The sequence below is a fragment of the Sinohyriopsis cumingii genome, chromosome 8, assembly GCF_028554795.1.
Source record: "Sinohyriopsis cumingii isolate HCF-2022 chromosome 8, ASM2855479v2, whole genome shotgun sequence".
NCBI classification, from domain to species: domain Eukaryota; kingdom Metazoa; phylum Mollusca; class Bivalvia; order Unionida; family Unionidae; genus Sinohyriopsis; species Sinohyriopsis cumingii.
The window spans coordinates 27,638,713-27,660,472 of record NC_142968.1 but is presented as its reverse complement, the minus strand read 5'-3'; the positions used below and the strand labels follow the sequence as shown (position 1 = coordinate 27,660,472).

General features: G+C 33.7%; 1 protein-coding gene across 3 annotated transcripts in view; it reads right to left on the bottom strand.

The window, feature by feature from the left end:
- The window catches only part of LOC149793191 (uncharacterized), a 51,496-nt gene extending 30,299 nt beyond the window's left edge, over positions 1-21,197 (bottom strand). For 2 of the 3 annotated variants that reach the window (XM_089967143.1, XM_089967145.1), the window contains exons 1-3: positions 20,566-21,197; positions 11,198-11,242; positions 8,195-8,245 (exon numbers count right to left, since the gene is read on the bottom strand). In XM_089967143.1, the coding sequence (XP_089823269.1) occupies positions 8,195-8,245; positions 11,198-11,242; positions 20,566-20,923 (454 nt within the window). In that variant the 5' untranslated portion in view covers positions 20,924-21,197. The remainder of the gene's footprint in view (positions 1-8,194; positions 8,246-11,197; positions 11,243-20,565) is intronic. The other variant, XM_089967146.1, reaches the window with a different exon arrangement.
- Positions 21,198-21,760: the final 563 nt, after the last annotated feature.

Genomic DNA, 21,760 nt, shown 5'->3' with positions numbered 1-21,760 from the left:
ATTTGGGGGCAACTGTAACAGATGAAGGATCGAAGCCTCAAATACTCTCTAGGATTGCAAATTCAACAGCAGCGCTGACGAAACTGAAGCCCATCTGGAAGGACAAAAACATCGCACTCAGCTAAAAAGTCAGACTGATGTACTTACTGGTGATGTCCATATTTCGCTATGCCTGCGAATCATGGACCATAACAGCAGACTTGGAGAAAATGATACAGGATACAGAGATCAGAAGCTTCCGAGAGATGCTCGGCGTCACATACAAAACCCATATCACAAATGACGAAATACGGCAAAAGGATAAGACAAGCCATTGGACCTCATGATGACCTCCTGATCACAGTGAAAAAACGGAAATTGCAGTGGTATGGGCATGTCTCACGATCATCAGGACTCGCCAAGACAATCCTACAAGGCACTGTACAAGGAGGAAGAAAGAGAGGCAGGCAAAGAAAGAGGTGGGAAGATAACATTCGAGAGTGGACAGGCTTGACACTGAGCGACTTAGTGAGAAAGACGGACATTCGAGAGGAATGGAGGAAGCTGGTTGTTAGGTCTTGTGCGGTGCCCCAACTGTCTTCGGGACTACGGGACTGATGATGATGATGATGATGATTGGAAGACAAGGATTTTGTTTAGAAAACCATAATCCCGACTATCAGTTTTTAGTCGTATGTCGATCAATGTTGGATTTGTTTGTATGCATCCAAACAGAGCGAGAAGAAATGTTGCATAATGTCACTTTAAGTCGTTGTCGTTTTGTCTCATTTATTCCAAATAAAAAACTAAAAAAAAACGTTATCACTGAATTGTTTTAAAACGCGTTGTCCCCAAATTGCCTTAGTACAATCAAATTAAGAGCCGTAATGTTTCCTTCATTTATATTTTCTTTCGCTTTTTCATCTGGTTATTGTCCATTCAGTTGTATGATTTATAAGTAGTCAGTTCTATCTTGTAAATTGGTATTTCATGGCACGTAAAACTCCGAATAATCAAAGGTATTCCCATCTCGAATAATTCAAAACATATTTATCATTGGATATCTTTATATAAACAATTCTGATCAGAATCACATTCAGAAACTAACCCACGAAGCCTTAAAGTATCGCGAATGCAATTAAGCAGGACAAATGGTCCTTCTAACTGGTTACTAAGATAGTTTGAGAAATATCTTCGTTGCACCAATTCCCAATGATCTGGCAAATAACCGCTAATACATATCGAATGTATTACACATGGTCGTAATTATAAGTATCACATACCGTGCGTTTGTTATATTATCTCTGTGTACAAAAATCACTCGTTCTAGAGGAAATAATTACAAAGGTCAGAGTAGTGGTAATGAATCACATATAATTCAAACCTAATAAGCTATCGGCTATACGATTCGTGATTCACAATATATCAATGAAGAAATATAAAATTGAGACTATTTTATCACTCAGAATCAGATAACTGACTCATCACTCCCATTAAATTTAAACAAAAGCATATTTACTGATCGCATAATAAACAGTCAGATTGCTAGCTTAGGATGAAAGGTTAATATTTACACTACATACACAGTCAGTCGCCCATGAGGCGATCCGGTTAAATTGTTTTTTCTTAATGCAGTGAGAGACCTTGAAATTGTCATCCATTTGACTTCATTATGGTAATTATCCAGTCAAATGACTCACTGGGACAGAATAGTTGTCAACTTTATTTATTTCAAATTATTTTTCTTTAGATTGATAAATGTTCAGTTAATACGAAATTAAAAAGATAAATCCTCAAGATGGGGTCGGAAATTTACAGCTCAAATCTGAACATAAGCAAACAGCTCTCCTAAGTTTAATTAGTGTGGATCTATGACCAGAGATGGAATTTTCCCCCAACAGATTAAATTAAATTGAAGGCATCCTCTTCCTGAAACATGATCGCTACTTTCGTAACTATCATGCCACCTCTTCTCGTATCCACATCATCTTCTTCCTAGATTAAATCATGATCAGACTATGTCGCTCTCGTCTAACTGAAAATGAGAAACTCCCTTTTATGCCTGAACTTCGTAACACGACTTTGGATTAGTGAAACATTTCAGTCGGTTTCGATCCGATCTTAGACTATAAATACAAGAGACCATTTTCATGGTTTCAACTGTGCACGATCAAGATGCATAGAATGTCAAACATTTGAGAGCCCTAGGTGAATATCATGTTAGCAAGCATGAAAGCATCCAGACACTTATCATCATGGACCATCATCAAGATTACGGTGTTTGGAAGAGGAAGATTTATGTGGATAGACATGTGTGTACGGGCCAGATGTGAGAAGTAGTTTGGGGAAAATAAAAAAGACCGGTGAGAAGCAAAGTTAAGAAACCCAAACGACCCTTCTCGGGCCACTTAACTCTCTATAAAATATATTAATCGATTTGCTCTTATTTGTTATCCCCGTGGTGTGTCTGTGTTTGTTCTTTTGTCTGTATTTTCAAGTCAAACTTAAAATTCTTTAACCATTACCCTTCTCGTTTGATCCCCACAAACCTTTTCGAGCCCCAAGTGCCATATGTTGACTATAAAAAAGACACTTGACCTTTTAGTGTCATATTTTGATTTTATAAACACTTTTGACACACACCGTGTCATACTTATGACCCCATAACGCAACCACCATATTTACCCTATGAAGTATTTTAACGGAAGATTTTCTTTTTTTCCCATCAAGTGTCATTTTTACCCCTAAGTCGTCAAATATAGCTATCTTAATTCTTTAATTAAATGTGCCAGCAAAAATAGCAAATTTTATATTGCGCTTTCTACTTATGACTCGAGCAGCTTAAAATATCTTTGTTTCACTTTGCTCGTATACAGAAGATCCTGCGAGGGAAATGTATACACAACATTCAAGTATACATTTATCAATATGCATAACATTGTATCCAAAGTACAATTACGAGCTTTTCAAACTACCAAAGTTTGATAACGTGTCTGCAAGAAATGAAGGGACACATTTGCTGTTTCTACCCCGCATGCTATTATGCGGGTCAAATGTTATATCAGGTAAAAGCAAATTATCAAATTAACCTTTATAACTCCCCAGATGTTTACATAATCCACGATATCAAAGTTTGGACAAGTTTGAAGTACACTAAATGATTGCTCATATTTCAATCAATGTTTAATGTGACATGATACAGTATGAGTGTTTACTGGGTGTGATATATCATAGGTTACCATGTCTGCCTTAGGTGCAGTTCAGTCATAGTGAAAATCCTCTCTCTTGGTCCCATCGGGGAAAGGCGTTGCGACGTTTGTTCTTCGCAATTGAAATAGGTAACAGCATTTACTCCCTCACAGCCAACACAGGTCTTGATATCATAGTCATACCCACAGATCAAACAATAGATCATCATCACTTTTCATGCTTCAATCATGCAGAACGGTTTTTCATATTAGATTCATTTAACGATAGAATATATGCCTTCCTTGAAGTTTTCACTGAACGTGGGTAGTCATCAGACATCATTTGAGCAGAACACTTTTCAAGCTGACGTCGTGCTTTTCAAGGCTTGATTTCCTTGTCCTATTATCTATTTAATTTGAAAGTTATTATCTGATCAGGCTTTTATGTCTCAGGACAGAAAGCTATTGCCAAGCTCTGCATGCGGCAGGTGAATTGTGCTCTGCTGAATGAACGTATCCATGGACTCATGTGTCATGGTCTTTGTTTGAGGAACCTTGAACTCTAAACAATGAGCTACTGTCATCACTAAACGCTTGCACGACTCAGTCAAGAAGCCACAAATCAAACTGCGAATACAACGATATCAATTGTCTGTTTCGCCTGATACTTTGGGAGAAGTGTTGGCAAAAGATTGATATCTATATAGCATATGCGAAAGTGTCGACACCGTCCACAAGCATCGTTTGAGGTGTAACACCTCTGAATATCTCCACATCGATTCAGCAAGAACGTTAATTTGAAAACAATTTATAGCATAGCACAGGCCTACACCATCAGATATAAAACTTTTAGATCATAGAAGCAAGAGGAAATATCGGCCGCATCATTGACTAACTTGTTTGATTCTATGTCAGACGGGATTTGCAGATGAATTGGCTGAAGACAGCTCGATTGTGACTTACCATTAGATCTGACAAATCGTACAGAATTTGTGCATCTTTACCATATCACTCTCGATTGATCGATCAATTGAGATTAGTAAAATTATATATATATATATATATATATATATATATATATATATATATATATATATATATATATATATATATATATATCGAATATGCTATTAAGTCTATGTTAGTGGACCTCTTACTTTCCAAAGAAAAAAATTAATGAAATACAACCTCTTTCTATTATCCTAGTCTCTTTTCTTTCGATGTCAGTTTAATTGCCAATAGTTTTAGGTATATAATAGAAGAATTTAATGTGTAAGAAACCCCAAAAGGCAATGGAATGACTATTCACAGTCCCACTCTTTATTATTGGTATAAGGGATACAACTCCAAAATTAGATCGAGTCGTATCGTTCAAATCAGTTAAATTCTCTGTGTATATGTTGGACGATATACATGTGTACGGCAGTCTCATTAAGTAAGAATCTATGTTTCTAAAAGTGCAGGACTCATTCTCTAAATTTTCGTTTCATGTGATATATCAATTATCCCAAGTTAATAATTTGGATTGGCATTAATGCACAAAACGAAACTTTTCATCTTTGCTCTTGATAGACTGTCTAAAAACCGCAGACTGTTACAATATACAGACTTGCTAATCTCTTATTTTTTAGGAACTCAAAATAATTTGGTTTTCTGTCGATGCATTTGTGCTACAGTATGTCTTTTTCCAGAGATGTTCTTCTCTTTGAGATAACGTTGTCAAATGATTTAAATAACAATTACACTGCAATAATTATCATCACCAGAAAATTCGTGTGCATGGACGCGTACAAATAATTTGTAGTAGAAACAATACCTTATAAAAGAGAATGTTCTAAGCTTTAAGATGCATTTTTCCTCCAGTAGACGACTGGATCAAGGGGAGTATTTTGAAACTAAAATACGTGTTTTGAATTGTGATGAGATTCAAAGGCAGAGATGTTTTCAACCTCATACACAGAACAACTTTATCAAGCTCACATTTATAGCGAAGTGGTTATAATGATGGGTAAACAGAAATTAGATATGACATAAGGGAAAAATGTTGTACAGTTTGAAATTCTAATCTGTTGAGTTTTGGATCCTGAAACTTAAAGTGAGCACTGACGAGATTCATCCAAAGTACAGAAAGACTGCCTGTGGTGTTTATTTGAATCCACATTCCTTTCAGAAAAGAGACGCATTTGATCAGTCAAAAACAGTCAATTTGTATTGACCAAAACATGTTATTCATTCAAATTTCGACATCGTTAAAGAATATATGTTTGATTTTAGATTTTCAACGTAGCTTTCACATTTTTTCAGTTATATCGCTATGACGTCTGCCGTGTGGCAATTTAAAGTGATGTCTAGCACTGGGCCATCATGCCGCAGACATGTAGCATGATGTCCCATCCAGTCACAGTATTCTGATACCAGGCCCACCATTCCTAAAACTAACCTCTTCATGCTGAGCTCCAAGCGAGGCAGCTGTTATTACCGTTTTATAAGTCTTTGGTATGACTCGGCGGGGATTCGAAACCGTGACCTCACTCATCTAAAACGGAAGCTCTAGCATTAAAGGATGTAAATGATTTTATGTATGTTCAAATTTGCTAGCAGCTCGCACTTCAGTGAGTGATTCAACCTCTCTCCAGCTTGATCTAAAACTATCAGTAAAACAGTAGGTCTTTGTTCATGAGCATACATGTTGGCTAAGATTTCTAATGTGGATGACTGCAGTGCCATGATGGTAAAAATGTAACTGCACTCTGTGATGAAATTCTGAACCTGAACCTTGTGTGTTTCACCCTATATTTACAAACATTGTGACTAATCTGTGTATGTGTCCCTTTAATGTTCTTCTGTATAGTTAGATTATGGAAATTTGATGAGATATTGATTTCCGAGGCAAACAAGATGATAGAAGTTCATACTTTCATGGTGCCTTATGACATTTTTGGCCCCGTGGTCATCAAGACCTTATGCCATCCTCTGTGCATCATTACGAAAGCAAGTTGACTGGACAAAACTTGTCTTATGACTAATTGAAATCCAATCATATTCCATTGTAAAAGAACCTAATTGTTTATGGTAGAGCCAAAGCATAGCATTGTGACGTCATCTGAACATCGAAGGTTTCATAATCCTGATCCTATGTCACTTCAACTAAAGAATTACATTTTCTTGCGATTTATAAGGGACAATCTTCCAATTCTGCAAGACATCAATTGTACATAAAATGTCACAGTAAATGCAGTCTGAATTGGATGTGATGCAGCTGTCAAAACGTAAGGCTTTCTCCATGTAACATTTTGCCACCAAAGTTATATCGTTGTAACAGTGGAATAATTTTAACTAATTGATGCAATCCATTGTGAAGAGTACAAGTTCATCGTTATCTTAAAAAATCAATATTGTGTTTTTCCGATAGCGTTTAATAAACTATTGTCTTGTGATTTCCTTACAGTGTTATGATTTCTATGAATAAGGTCAGAAACCACAATAGTTTAAGAGAATATTAAAGACAATCAAATACAGCAGAATAATCGCCATAATCACTATTAAAAGCACGCCGTCGTCGTCAAAACATAATTTTAACATATTTGGGTTTTACATATCTCTCTCTTTTATCGTATCAATATGTTGAAATATATATTGTTTGGTCTGGATCCTCGATAGCGCCAATACCTTCAGGAGTAAATTTATATATTGTATTTTTGGCGGCGGCGATGACTGTGGTAGAGAATGTTGCGAAGGTGATGCTAGAGGAACTTGTAGGGGTGATAATACAGATATTTTGTCTGCTTTGTGTTAGGCTGAAAACCTCTCTCATTGAGCTTTTTCAAGTTGCATCTTCATTTCTTCTTTCTTTTGTCTCCTTTCGTTTCTTAGTTGTTCAATATGTTCTACTGCCTGGTTAGAAATGTTAAACTGATTAACATCTCTCTCAGATCTAATGCGACATACATCCTTAACCCAATTTGCAGATTTAAGTGTTAATATATTCGAGTTGTACATGCCAATCTCTATAACGATATCCAAACGCGGCAATACTAATTATTTGGTGTGGGTCTTTGATAGCAGCAATACCCTCAAGCGTAAATTCAGTTGTAATGTCAGTTTTAACATTTGGAGGAGGCTGAACTTCAAGTTGTGGTAGAGGAGGTTGCCGGTGTGGTGATTGAGCTGATTTAAGACGGCCAGGCAACGTCTCATGATATTTTTGAGTTGCCTCAGTTGCTGTAATAATTTTCTGTGTTGGTTCGACAATTGTTTAAAATAACTGTTCTGCACCTTCTATAACAACCAGCTGAGACTCCTCATGGTCTTGTAAAAACATTTTGACAGAATCACGAACTTGGAGATATTTTGTAATTGCTACTAGTCGCTATCGATTTAGTTTAGCTGTACGAGATTCCATGGGTGGCTCCCCGGTAAATACATTGGACATGCAAAAAAAATAACCCGATTAGAATTCTCGGTATTGTCTCACACGTCGTAGGAAGTTTTAGTTCGGTCCAGACTATTGGTCTGTCACCCCCTCTGTAGAGGTTTCAGTTTAGAGTTATTGATGCTTGTATTGTTTCACCTATTGTAGGAAGCTTTATTTCGGTCTGAAATATTGGTCTGTTCACCCACCCTGATGCTCGCTGTTTACATATCTCAACAGCTCAATCAATAAATGTTTTCAAGTAAGTCAAGATCAGTCCGAGTTGGACACGTGGTGGTGTCCTGTTGAGCACCATTGAACCGATAGTCGAATCTTTAATTAACCAGATTTAGCATTCCATTAAGAGTTTAATATGTCAGTAAGTTTCCTTCAACATTGACAGATGTTTGATGATACATCCTTTTAAACATTTACACCAGGCTGGTAGACTGAAATCATTGTTGGTTGATTTTCTTAAGCCGAATGTATAACGAAATTAATAGTTCTAGTTATAAACACATCTGAAGGCAAGCAGGTTGTGTAAGAAGTCTGTGTAAACACTTTGTAATTATTTTTGTAAAAGGAATGAAAATAGAAAAGATTTTTACAATTGTACCTTCACTTTCCCTTTTCCGGCTGAGTGTTGTCGTAGTGTATCCATTGATTCCTGAAAGAAACAAAGTGTATACTGTATGAACGTTCTCATTTATTCAGATATATATATAGGAGGAGCCACGTTGACTCTGATTAACATTACAGTATTACCACAAACAGGACGATGGTTCGAATTCCAACAGCAGATCAGCCGAGGTTGGATAACATAGTGTATCATCTGGAAAGACATGTTAGTCCAACTTATCTCGTCTCGGAATTGATTCATTTTTGAATTGCTATAAATATGCTATTTGTGTTATATATCTATCAATTTTTAGAGAAAGCAAATTAAATTTTCTTTACCTTTAACCTTGGTAATATGGATTGCATCATAAACTATAAAATTAATTACATAATTTGATTAGTTGAGAAGCCCATTAGTAAACGCACTTAGTTGCAGTCTCGTTTCATACGGATTAAGAAAACGTTAATATATCTTTCTTAACACAAATTTTAAAAAGTATATAATAAATAGCTTTATCAATCAAAGCATAGAGCAAAATTAGACTATGTCATTTATCTATTTCAACTTATCAAACACTGCACATAATTTAGGTAGTAGGTGCCCTCCTGTTGCAATTCTTCAAGTAACATCCTTCTTTCTCTCAAAGGTTATAGATTGTTATCCTGTTGATTTTAGTAATAGATGTCATTTTTGCTTATAATTGTTAATCTTGTAAGAGATTGTTAATCTTGGAAGAAAATATCATGCTAATAGGTTTCCACTAGACATTATTATTAAACGTGTAAGCGGATGACTTTTAAGAATGAACTGTACTAAGAACGTTAATGCATGTACCTTACATGAGTTCCGTCAAGTATACTGTAACCACTGATTTCGTTTCAGGGGTAATAACAGTGGTCATAGTATGATTGTACCCTTTGTGAAAAAAGTAAATATTGCATACATAAATATTGCTTCTGCTTAGTAAGCGGAATGACCACACTTGTAGAAACAAAATCTCTAAATACGGACATTTATTTTATGCGAGGTATTTTTATTCACTTTTACTTATTTATTGATTTATTTAGTGGCAGCACATGCCTTTCTTGTTTATGTCCCCAGATCCCTCTGCATAACATATTCTAAATCATTGTTCTCTAGCAATAAATGTTTTTAATAGAGCAAGATCAGTCTTGATTGTATACCAATCTTTATCCATGGGTAATGTACATTTCTCCAATGACCTGACATGAAAGAATATTAATGTGCTGATGTGAAGTCAAGCACAAATCAACCTATTATGGAATCATTCGTGTCTAATACCCACGTTAGAGTCTAACATCCCCGTATATTTTCTAGAAATATTCTACATGGGAAATCTCGAAATGGATACATTTATATTAACTGTAAGCCGTAATGATAGGCTGAAGTAAAATGATAAATATTTGCTTCAGCTAAGTTTTTAACAAAAAATTACTTCTAGTTGTAGATTTATTCAAAGTGAAACACGTTATTGTAAAAATAAATGAATGCGTGCATTTGTAAACTATTCATAAACAGTAAGTCATGTGATCGTTTAGTTATTGATTTCTGAAGGAAACAAATCAGTTACTGTATGGACGTTCTGATTTATTCAAATGTATATACAAGAGGCACAGTTGCTATCTTGTTGTTAATGTGCGCCATTTCGGCAACTTATAGTGAGCAGGTTCCAATTACACTATCACAATAGCAGAGGTCGGCTACCGTGGCTATCATTGGGCAAGGGACATTACTACCTCAGCAATAATAATCTACATCTGTAGCTTTGCCATAAGATACCAGACCTGACCAATCAAAAACACGTGTTTGATGTTGTGCAATATTAATCATTTGTATGGGAACACAGGATAATTCGTCGGCAATAAGGGTAACAAGGCTGCCGAAAAGGTGAAAACAAAAGTAATCATAATTGATATCCGGGGATGGTTTCCTTTGTCCTATTACATTATTATTATTATTATTATTATTATTATTATTATTATTATTATTATTATTATTATTAATATTATTATTATTATTATTATTATTATTATTATTATATTAGTCTCTCAATGTAACAGATTTGTAATAAATCGCATCTTGCAATTCCTAAATGTTGATTAATCAGTCAGGACCAGCCTGCACCTGATAATGTTTTGTTTCCCTGTGCAAGGCACCTTACTTCATCAACTGGGCAGACAGTAGTATTTTATGTGTTGGTGTGCTGTTAAATGTTATCAACTAATTGTCATTTCTCCACCAACCTTCAGCAGGAATATTATCATTCAAGTAAGGTTTCATTAGCTTTACTAGATGATGCATTAGAAATATTGTATGGATGCATATCATGACAGGCAATAGTCAAGGTTTTGCCCTTTTGCTTAGTTTTTAATGAATAAATAATTCCAGTTATGAAGACATTTCAAGTGGATTAATTATTGTATCATACAAGTCAATAACTGCTTTGTCAAATGATTTAATAAAGTTAGAAAAATAACAATTTTAAAATAGTTTTATCTGCAACAAATGTACATTCATTATCCCCTTTCTGGCTCAACTCTGTGACCGCATAATGAACCTTTCCTGCAACAAACAGAATAAATACTACAGAACGTTATTGATACACAACGTATATACTGCCTGTTCAGCGCAATATGTGTATATTCCAAAATATAATCAAATTTATCCAATAATAAGTAGCCATTTAACATTTTACTTAAAATATTTCTCTTTTAATCAGAACACTCAAAGACAAGAGCAATTCTAACCAAACATAAATAAACAAACGACACCGCATTTTCCACATGTATTTCTTGTCTTCAGCACATTTTGTATTCATCTATTCTTACTGTCGTTGTGCCACTGCCTGTATGTCTTTTTTTTCTCCCGCTCTCTCAGCATATGAGGTTTGTAATAGTTCGCTCTTTTACCCATCATGTTTAACTTTTTATCGGAGCTGAATAGGTAGTAGAAAAGAGTTTTAGTTACAAAAAGCTTTACCTTCGTCCTCCTGTGCAGTGGTCATAGTTGTGTAAGGTGTGATCTCTGAAAAGTGAATATTGCATGGATTATCCTTTACGAAACATAAAAAGAGCTTCTTTGATTCATACACTTCGAACTATACCTGATGTATCAGAAAATATGCGAATTTAATAAGTTTAATATGAAATAATTATCTTATTTTATCCAGCAGACATTAGTTTATTATACGGTAGACATGTTAAACCGTCAGTTAACTTCTGAACTGTGCAGCCATTTACCCGTGGCAAAACAAATAGGCCTATAATCTTTCTTTGTCTTATTTATTCGTCGTGCATATTGTAATTAGAATAGAGCATGAAAAAGATGAAAATGTATAGCTTTTGTGTACGAGTCGAAAATAAGCAGCTGTCTAGATGTTTCATATTATTTTAGATGATAAAAACAATATCATATATAAGGTTATGCTTTGACAAACGAACCCTGATTGCATATGGATGCATTTTTAGTTCTGATTCAAATGTTCCTTTCAGTATGCAACATGTATCATAGTATATGAAGAGAATTAACCACAATTCCCTCGATTGACACGTAATAATGCAACAGTTCAATATTTAAGAGAAAATGTGTACTGTTTTGCATTCTACATTCGATAATAAATACTTGTTCAAGTGAAACTACGAAATCAAAATTGTCAAATTTGTTAAATCAACAATTACAAAAAATTGTCTTATAATTGAACCCAAAATGAATTTAAAAATGAGGACAATCAAACATTGAATTAATCATGATTTCTGATGATAAAATAAGTAATAGAAAATGGCTAAACCTAAGAGGTTTTGGAATTATTCAACACGCAATTTACTTACCGAGACTACAAACTGAACGTTTAAACCATTATACGATACCATTAACTTAATTCGAATATAGTCCACATCATTCTTTCAAAAATCCTATTGACTAAAGTTTTATATATATAGTAGTGGTAAGCCAAAAAAAGAACCAACACTTTGTTGATGAGCCTGTAGTTTCTAGTGTAATAATGGACAAATTACCTGACGTGTGGTGACATGCCACCAGTCTTTTCATGTATTGCAATGGTGTAAACTAAGATGTCCTTGTCTGAGTTCACTATGATTTCAGATTCATAATTGTCAAAGAATATTATTGAGCACTTTGTAATTCCAGAGAAGAATGATTCTAATAAATAATTCTAATCAACCAATTTCTAATCATCAATGCAAGTGATTTCTGCCTCATATGTTTTTTCTTCTTTCTTCAGGAATGGTTAATTTGTCATATGTATAAAATATATTATTAAGGAAATTCCAACAAATAATACAAATTAAATATACATAAAGAAATAGAAAGATCTATGCAATCAAAGTAAGGGGCCTGGAAACACTGAATACAATAATCGGAGAAGGTGCTGAAGTTTGTAGGTTTAGTATTGGATTTGTAAAACTTCAAAGTGTTGAAAAGCCAATATCAAAACTAAAAGCACGTTCTTGAGGGCGGAATAAGTTCTCTGGAGCAAATTTAAATTCTTATTAAAAACCAATAGCGCTAGATGATCTACACCTTTTTGTTCCTTTTTAACTCACACTCCACCAACCCCAATAAACATACATTTTAAGCCATTGACTGACCTTTTCAACTGAAAGAACTAGTGCATTCTTAAGCATATCCTTTAACTTATCAAGGGGATCCCGACATTTTTCAGACCAACGAAATTGTGTGTTCTTACTCAACAAATTTGTCATAATTTCAGCATTTAAGGACAAATAGGAAGCAAAGTCTCCTATAATATTCATCTAAAGCCAAATATTGCATTATTCGCTTTCTGCTGTTTTAGTTCTTTATTTACTGGTGTACGTAGATGTTAGCGTCTTTGGGCCAGGTTATGCATAATTACTGAATTTGTAACTCCAAAGTCACTACAGTCCGATTTCGTTTTTTCAAATAAATCCACACTGGGTGGGACAGGTACAGCAAAACTGAATGAATGATTAACAGGACTATCTATGAACATGATACTTTAACATATTTATATGGAAACGTTGTCATTTTTCGCCTCCGAGGAGTGTTACTGGTATTATTAAGTCTGTTACTTTCTTATGGACTGTATACGGACCATAGTACTTAGCCTGAAGAGGATTTTGAGGTATGGAAAAGAGAGCAAGAACTTAATTACCAAGCTGAGAACTCCTCTCCCTTTTATTTATGTCCTACCTTAATTTCATTACTGCTGAATCGAGTGAAGATTCGTTCTTGATACTTCACAAGCCTCGGATAATTTATATTTGAAATTAGAATCATAGTCAAAAGGATTAATTTCTGAATTCTCTTTTAAAGAAATTTCTCTTTTAAAAACTTCAAAAGCCCATGGACAGTATGTTCAAAACATACTTCAAAGGGACTAAATCCTAGAGATTCTTAAACTGATTTGCGGACGTCAAACAACAGTAAATGTACACCTTCTTACCAATCGTTGCGGTAAGGCATCAAATAGATGTGACCGAATCATCTGTATTAAAGTTTGATGAAATCCTTCTAAAGGTACTTTGGCTTCAGGGTGATAGGCAGAAGATTAAATTGTTGTTTGCTTAATTCATGCAAGGCCTGTTGGAAATGTCCCGACATAAAATTTTACTCTTGATCGGATTGGACAGATTTAGAACAGATAAACTGTGTAATCTTCTTTATGAAAGCTTTTAAGATGGTTTTGGTGTTAATATTCCTCACAAGAATAAACTCTGGAAATTTTATTTTACGTACACAGTATGGTCATCAATTATTATTTGCCTGACTTGATTTTAGTTATGGGACCGATACAGTGTACCAATATTATACTAAATATTTCGTCAAATGCTGTAATAGGTTTCACATGTGCCTGTGGTATTTTTCAACCATTTGGCAAGTGTGAGAAGATTTTAAGTATTTAAAAACATAACTTTTAATTCTCGACCAATACAAATGTTCAAGATCTTGTGATAAGACTTAATGACCCCTAAATTACTAGCCAAAGGATGTTCATTGGATACACTATGAATTTCCAGTATATACAAATTAGGAACAACAACTTGATAGCCTAATGACCACGCCAGACAATAATGATTTTCTTTTGTCACTTGATTAGGATCAGGTTAATGAGTAGTAAAAAGAAGATCACTGTGATTAATACCATTTGATTGAGCAAAATTGACTTCATGAATGCCACACAAATGCATATTTCACGCAATTGAATAAGTTCTTGATCAACATCATTTTTAAGAGATTTACTTGCTACATCTCTAGTAACTGCGAAAGCTGGGTATAAATTAGGGATGTTTTCAATAGCATCGAATTTTTTATCCAAACGAAGCTTGTCAGTCAAAAGTGAATTAACCACAGCTTTATCTCCAGCTATAGTATTGTCTAAAAAGAAATGAATACATTCGATGGACAAAGACCTCACTGTTACTACTGTCACGGGTCCTGTGACTAAATCTGATGCCAAATTGACACAATCGAGAGGAACACTAGCAAGCTGCACTCTACTCCATGAATAAGAAACACATGAGGAAATGACTTCTCAGATAAAGGCACTTACTTAATAATAAAATATTCTCACAAGCAGCGTTAACATTTTAATACGGACAGGCTTTGCAGAATGACACAAGTGAAATAGAACCTTTCGATATGAACGTTTCATAATTATCCATAATAAAATCAGACTGGGATTTGTTTGCCGCAACATTAGATTTCTTTCAATAAATAACCGTGGCCTTGACCTCTTAGATATAAGAGCATTTGCAAAAGCTCTATCTTGATTATGTTGCTTATTTTTCAATCGTTGGGGAATTTGTAATAACGTGCCCTTTCTTCTTGCAATAGATGCACGTAAAAACAGATAAGAATGTCTGAACATTCTTATCAGAATTTTGATTCACAAACGTTGCTCCAGATAAATTTAGAACTGCTTGTATTAGATTGAATTGCCATTTACCAGAAGAATCCTGAGTATAAGACTTACTGACAACAAAATTGTTTGTGAGATAAGGAATAAACCCCTATTGTTTGCGAAGCATTTTCAACAGTGTTCTACATTTCTTCATCAAAGTACATCTTAGCGCCACTATGGACGCAATTCTTGAACTCGTCAAATAATTTGCTTGCTGACCACCACCGATCAAACAATTGACCTTTTTAAATGGGTTTATCCAGTTTCATTTTTATAGTTCCTAAGCATTTATTGGCATGCCTCAGGTACCAACTCACAACCCTTCAAGATAAATTCCTTAACCAGAACATTCTCAGCACTTTGCTGTGTTGGCATGGAAGTGTAGACATCACGAGGTTTGCTAGTAAGTACAACTTATATTAATAGATCCCCATGCTCTTTTGACGATGTCAAATTTTCAGCATATTTTTAAGGAAAATGTTGATTCTGCTTCATTTTCTTTAATGGGGGAACTAACATAAACTTTTAGTAATATTAAAAATTGAACCAGTGTGCAAAGTTGGAGAATGGCGAGAACTTAGTACCTCTATTTTTTTAAATCTAAATTTAAATCCCTTTCGACTTGTTATATTTCTCTCTCTCTCTCTCTCTCTCTCTCTCTCTCTCTCTCTCTCTACTCTACTCTATTCTACTCTTTCTGCGACTACTTTTCTCTGTTTCCTCTTTCCCTGTCTCTTTATATGTCTTCGTTCTACAACTGCATTTCTTTCATGCAGCTTCATTTGTCTATCTCTTTTCTCTCTCACTTTCCTTATTTATGTAACTAAATTTGTCTTTACTCTATATGCAACTGCATTTGTCTTTCTTTGTTATATTTATATCATTGCACTTGCCTCTATTTCCTCAACCGCATTTGCCTCTCTCCTTCCTGTTTCTGACGCTCAAGATTTCTTAACTCTCTTCCGTATTGTGCTTTAATTTTAATTCCATAAATTTCAAGTGAGATCCCGAAAATTTATCCGAAGCAATTTTATCCCAAAATATTATTTTCCACCAATTATTGGACCAAAACAAGTTTAATTCTTGCTTCGTTAAAAATGCCTTCACATCAGAAAGATCATAATGTATGGTAAGATGGATCAGTGCATTCTTTTTCAATGACTCTAACTGTTTCTTGGTAAGATTTAAGATAAAGTTATAAATTTGAGCCCACTTAATATACGCTTGCTGGTTTCCTTAATCATTTCTAATATATGTGAGATAATTCACGGGACTTGTAAAATTCTAAACAAATTAATTTAAATTCGCAAAAAAGTTAGAGAAAATATTATCTCCCGAACAGGCCATCAAATTTCTATTACCACTTTATGGTTTTAAAATAAGTAACAAAATGAGTGGAAAGTAATAAATCTTTTTCAATTCAACGAATAATTTATGTCTCTTGAATACAATGTGAAAACATTATTAAAAACGAACGGTAATGTGATTTAAATCCCGTATAGTTCACACTGTTCTATCACAAGTCCTAATGAATAAAGTTCCAATTAAATTATAATGGTGTTCCCAAAAATATAATGTAGTCACAAATGTACTTATGTACCATGGGCCTGAATTGTGGTGATATTCTTACAGTCCTTTGATAAATCAAAATAATATAATGTAATAGGTCAATGTCTGAATTTACTAAAATTCAAGCTTATTTTATTCTGTCCCAGAATATTATTGAGCACTTTTTAATTCCAGAGAAGACTGATTCGAATAATTAATTATACAGAAATCAAACATTTGCACAACAATAAACATGACTTATTCTTTATACGTTATCGCACGAATAAGTAATTTTTCAAGAAGACAAGATTATATATTCAACTACTTGATCTAGGTCGCAATTACCATTTTCTGGAAATCCTCCGTGAACTTAATGGAATGTTCCATTCTAAGTTATAAAGAAGTCAAAGTTTGTTACTAAAGTTATAATAAGGAATGTGATAAACTTTCTGTAGACCATTGTTCTTGAATCGTACCTACAGGAAAGTTGTTGTTTACTAAATGTCGGGCACACAAAGACTTTGAATTTGGACTACGATTAAGCACAATTACAGCTATAAAAAAACAACGTAACATTGAACAAATAATACAGAATACATACACATGACTATCAAGGAAACGATTTTTGTTCACTCACAGACAATATAAAGAGATACAACGTTTTTAAAACAGTAACCTTTGATTTAATTTTTAACTCCGCTTGAGAACATTATATTGTCCTGTCATGTAATATTCTGCATATATAATGCATTGTCTACAAATATAAGTTGACCTCTACCAGACTTATGATCGAATTTTGTAGAAATTTCAGGAACAGTTCTGACAGACTATTAGACAGGATAAAATCAACATTCTTAGACCATTGCATCTTTTGATATAAGTCTATTGGCATTAGTTTACGCTGCAGTGATCGAATATGGTGATTTTTAACTACCTGAGCAAAACAACATGTTGTTTAATACATGTATATTAGTAAATGTATCTTTAATATCCAGGTGCTCACTGATTATAAACTACTGTCATTGATCCATAAATCCTTTTTTTCTATAGCAAAATAATAATTACATAACTATTGACATACGAAGAGTACTAAAACTACTCAGTAAATAAACATAAATATTGCATGTTAAGTAAGATATAATTATTATTATTATCATTATAATATTATTATTATTATTATTATTATTATTATTATTATTATTATTATTATTATTATTATATCTCTTATTATTGACATCATATATTTCAAAAAATACATGCCCGTGATTTAAACTTTAATTTTACATGAGTACATTAAAGTGTCCTATCTTGTTATAATATGAATATGCAATACGTTTTATGCCTTTGTAACTTGTATCATAGACATTATGCAATTTTCTCAGTACCAGGAAGAAACGGGATAACAATTTTGCATGGAACAATAAACTTAATCCGGACTAATTTTGGATCACGGCAATATTTTATGTGCAGCTTTAAGTAGGGTCCTTTGATGCTTCATAAGAGAACATCACGATGTTTAGTACATTAAAAGTTGCACTTAAGATGTGGTTACTGTACCCCTACCATACATTTTCTTATTGATTAAAAATTTACTCAGCTAGTCCATAGATCCTTCTTCTATGGTAGTAAGGCTCAAACATGATTATTAAAACTTAATGTGGTTACCATATATAACTATAAGATTACTCAACAATGAAATATGGCAAAGGTGTTTATCATGTGACATTATTAAAACACGTATAAATTAATAAATGTATGTACGTATGTATGTATGTATGTATGTATGTATGTATGTATGCATGTATGTTTGTATCTTTGTATGTACCGAAGTGTTCTAGCATGCATGCGTGGATGAATGAATTTATGTATATCATGTACCGTTACGTGGACAAAATATTTCCAGACGTTGCTTGTTACAATTATATTATTACAAAAACATAAACATACAAAATCAAAAACTTTTTAGCACAATATATCTTTCCATACAGAATTAAGCAGATAATCTAAACAAAATAGATTGTAGTGTTTTCACAATTTGTAACAATGTCTATATGATAAAATACCAACGGCGAAAATATAAAATCCTTAAAATTGCGGGCCAAACTGTCATTGAAACCGCATTTATTTAAAATCTAAAATATTTTATGGTGGTAAGTCACTATCAAGCTTCGAAATGAGTTGTCATCATAAAACGCGCCCCACAGGATGGAAGTCGATACAATTGACTGGATGTGTAACATCCACAGCGACACCAGTAAGGCATGCACTCTGATCGAAGTTCAGGTTTCAGTTCTGTATGAGTCAGGTATATATGCGAGCAACAAAATATCAACTCATACCCGTGTTTTGAGTATTTGTCTAATTTGTTTGCTTGTTACATGGAACATATCAAATCTGTATTATATCATGTTAATATTTTTCATTTACGAATTGAAATACAGTATGACACCTCTAGATGCCTCTTAAGCACCCAAAATATAAATTTTAATAAGTAATTACAGTACTGAATAAACATTCCAGATTTTATAACCAAATTATGTATCCGTAAGATTTTGAATGTTAATTTTTTGTCAAATTAAAAGTTTTGTTAGGTTTTCAGTTTTCAATGTAAGTAAAAAAACAATATGTTTCAATGTAGTTCAAACATTTTGAGTATTTAATGTATGGGTTAATATTCGTTAATCTGTTTGAGAATTTGTCGCGGATGTTGCACCGGTAGCGATAGCTTGTCTCCAATTTATTTTTGTTATCTTGGCACGTGTGGTCTAGATGTGACATTCTAACGCTGCATCAAGTCTGCGAAAAATAAGAGGATTGGTTGAGGATTTTAGAATTAAGAAAGATGCATTTAAATCGTTTCAATGACGAATATAAAATTTAGCAATATTTAAATGAATGAATCCGAACTGGTATGCCAAATATTACAATGAGTTGGAGAATGTTACCTCTGTACGCTTATCTAAAGTTATTTGCGAGGTACTACAGAAACATTGCCACAGATGAAGTGAAGGACATAGTTGAATTATTTCATTTATTGACAATATTAGTAAATATAACTTCATTTAACTTTCCTCACTTTAATCTGGTTATATTTTAATAATACTCCGAACTCATTACGAAATGTACATTTCTGAATAAATTAAATTTAATGTTTTCTGCAATTTATAAAAGTATTATATAAACAAAAACAGTTTACTAGAATTTTTGAATAAACCCTATCTAGTCCCCAAAACTGGTTTGAAGTTAACTAGATTGAATGGATAACAGAAGCTCAAATTGCACCCAGAAGCGTTTACATGACTGGAAGTTTAATAGTTGTATTCATACCGTATGATGTTGGATTAAGGAATATTTGGGGAATACCTCATAAAGTAACAATTTGTTTTTCGTTCACACGTGCACTATCGTAGAATATCTCTGTATTATTTATTCAACGATGGCAGTGCAAGCATTCCGTGCTTTAAGGACCTGATCAATTAATTACCAGAAAAGGCTTCTGGAATGAATACTTGCAAATTTTTAAACGTATGTCTCCAGAACTCTGAAAGTAATCTGTTATATATCGGCATGCCACAAGGTCTGTATCAACATAGGAATGACGCTGTGTAAATGTCCATGAGGACGATGAAACATGTTAATTAAATTGCCCTAGAAAATTAGCATTATTACTACTGCATGTAAGTAGGGACGAAGATATAATTTATTAAAACATAACTTGAAACTTTCTCCTCGAAAAGTACATTAAAAGAATTAATTCGAAGTTAACGTTTTGGTTATATACAGAAAGTAAAAACACGGCTATAATTTATAACTTGTATTTTTTGTGGCAACAAACCTAATTTGATTTCCTGTTTTATTATGGAGAAAATTATAACAAAATAAAATTTAAGCTACATACCAATCGTTTCTACAACAACGATGTCAAGTTCCTCTGCATTATATTGTTGTATCACCTTGTATATCCCGCTATCGCTTTTCGTGATGTTCAAATAGTTAACAGTCACCGTTACGGTCCCTTTTGCAGATGTATCTACCAAAACTTTTACCCGGTCAACTTGTGCACTCAGGGAAAAAAAATTATAAGCAGGCCATACCCGAAGGAAAAGTGACGAGTTATGTGTTATCTGAATACTATCCTTCCATATATTGTTGAATGTCAAAGAAAAAGAAAAGTTTCTTCCAATTATACCCTGCACGATTCGTCCTTCTGAAAAGTCGTAAATTAGGCAACAAAGCACTATCTGTAAGAGATACATAATCCAGTATGCTGGTATGAAATTATCACATCGTCTAATGTTGCATCTTTGTGCATTAATATATGTTATACAGTGATTACTTTCTGGAAAATGTTAGACTTAAACAGTAGCAGATAGCAGAGGATGTAATTTCCTGTGTTCAGTGACGAGGATGTTAATGATCTATCACTGTATAATTGAATTGTACAACTGACCAGACCACAATAGACATCCAGAGTGGCGTCCAGCACCCTCTAGGAAGAAACCACATAAGTAGAATAATAGACAACATCATCGACTGCATCCTCAAATTACGCCTGGAAATCACAACAAACACAACAATCAATTCCTTTAGTTTATTGTGTCGGTACTTTATCTCAGCTTTGAATCATTATTTCCTGATGTGGATGGAAATGTATATTCTATATTTGCGAAATTACATAGAAGGGAGGGAAACGGAAATATAGTTCATTACAATAAATTAATACTAATAGAAAGCTAAAAGATGAGTGACAGGAACTGATAGATATGTACATACTTACACACACACACACACACACACACTCACACACACACATATATATATATATATATATATATATATATATATATATATATATATATATATATATATATATATATATAAAGGGTACTCAGTGGACGTTCTGAAATGAAGTCTTTATGACAATGTGGTAGCTCCACACAATAATTAATGCATTTGTGGGAAAATAGGTCATGATACACAGTGAACCGTATTTGTTGGTGGATGCTAGATCAAATTTTGTTCCATCATAAATGTAATTCTCTGCCGTTTTAAAACAACATCGTCCTCTTCTCTTATGGCAAAATACATTACAC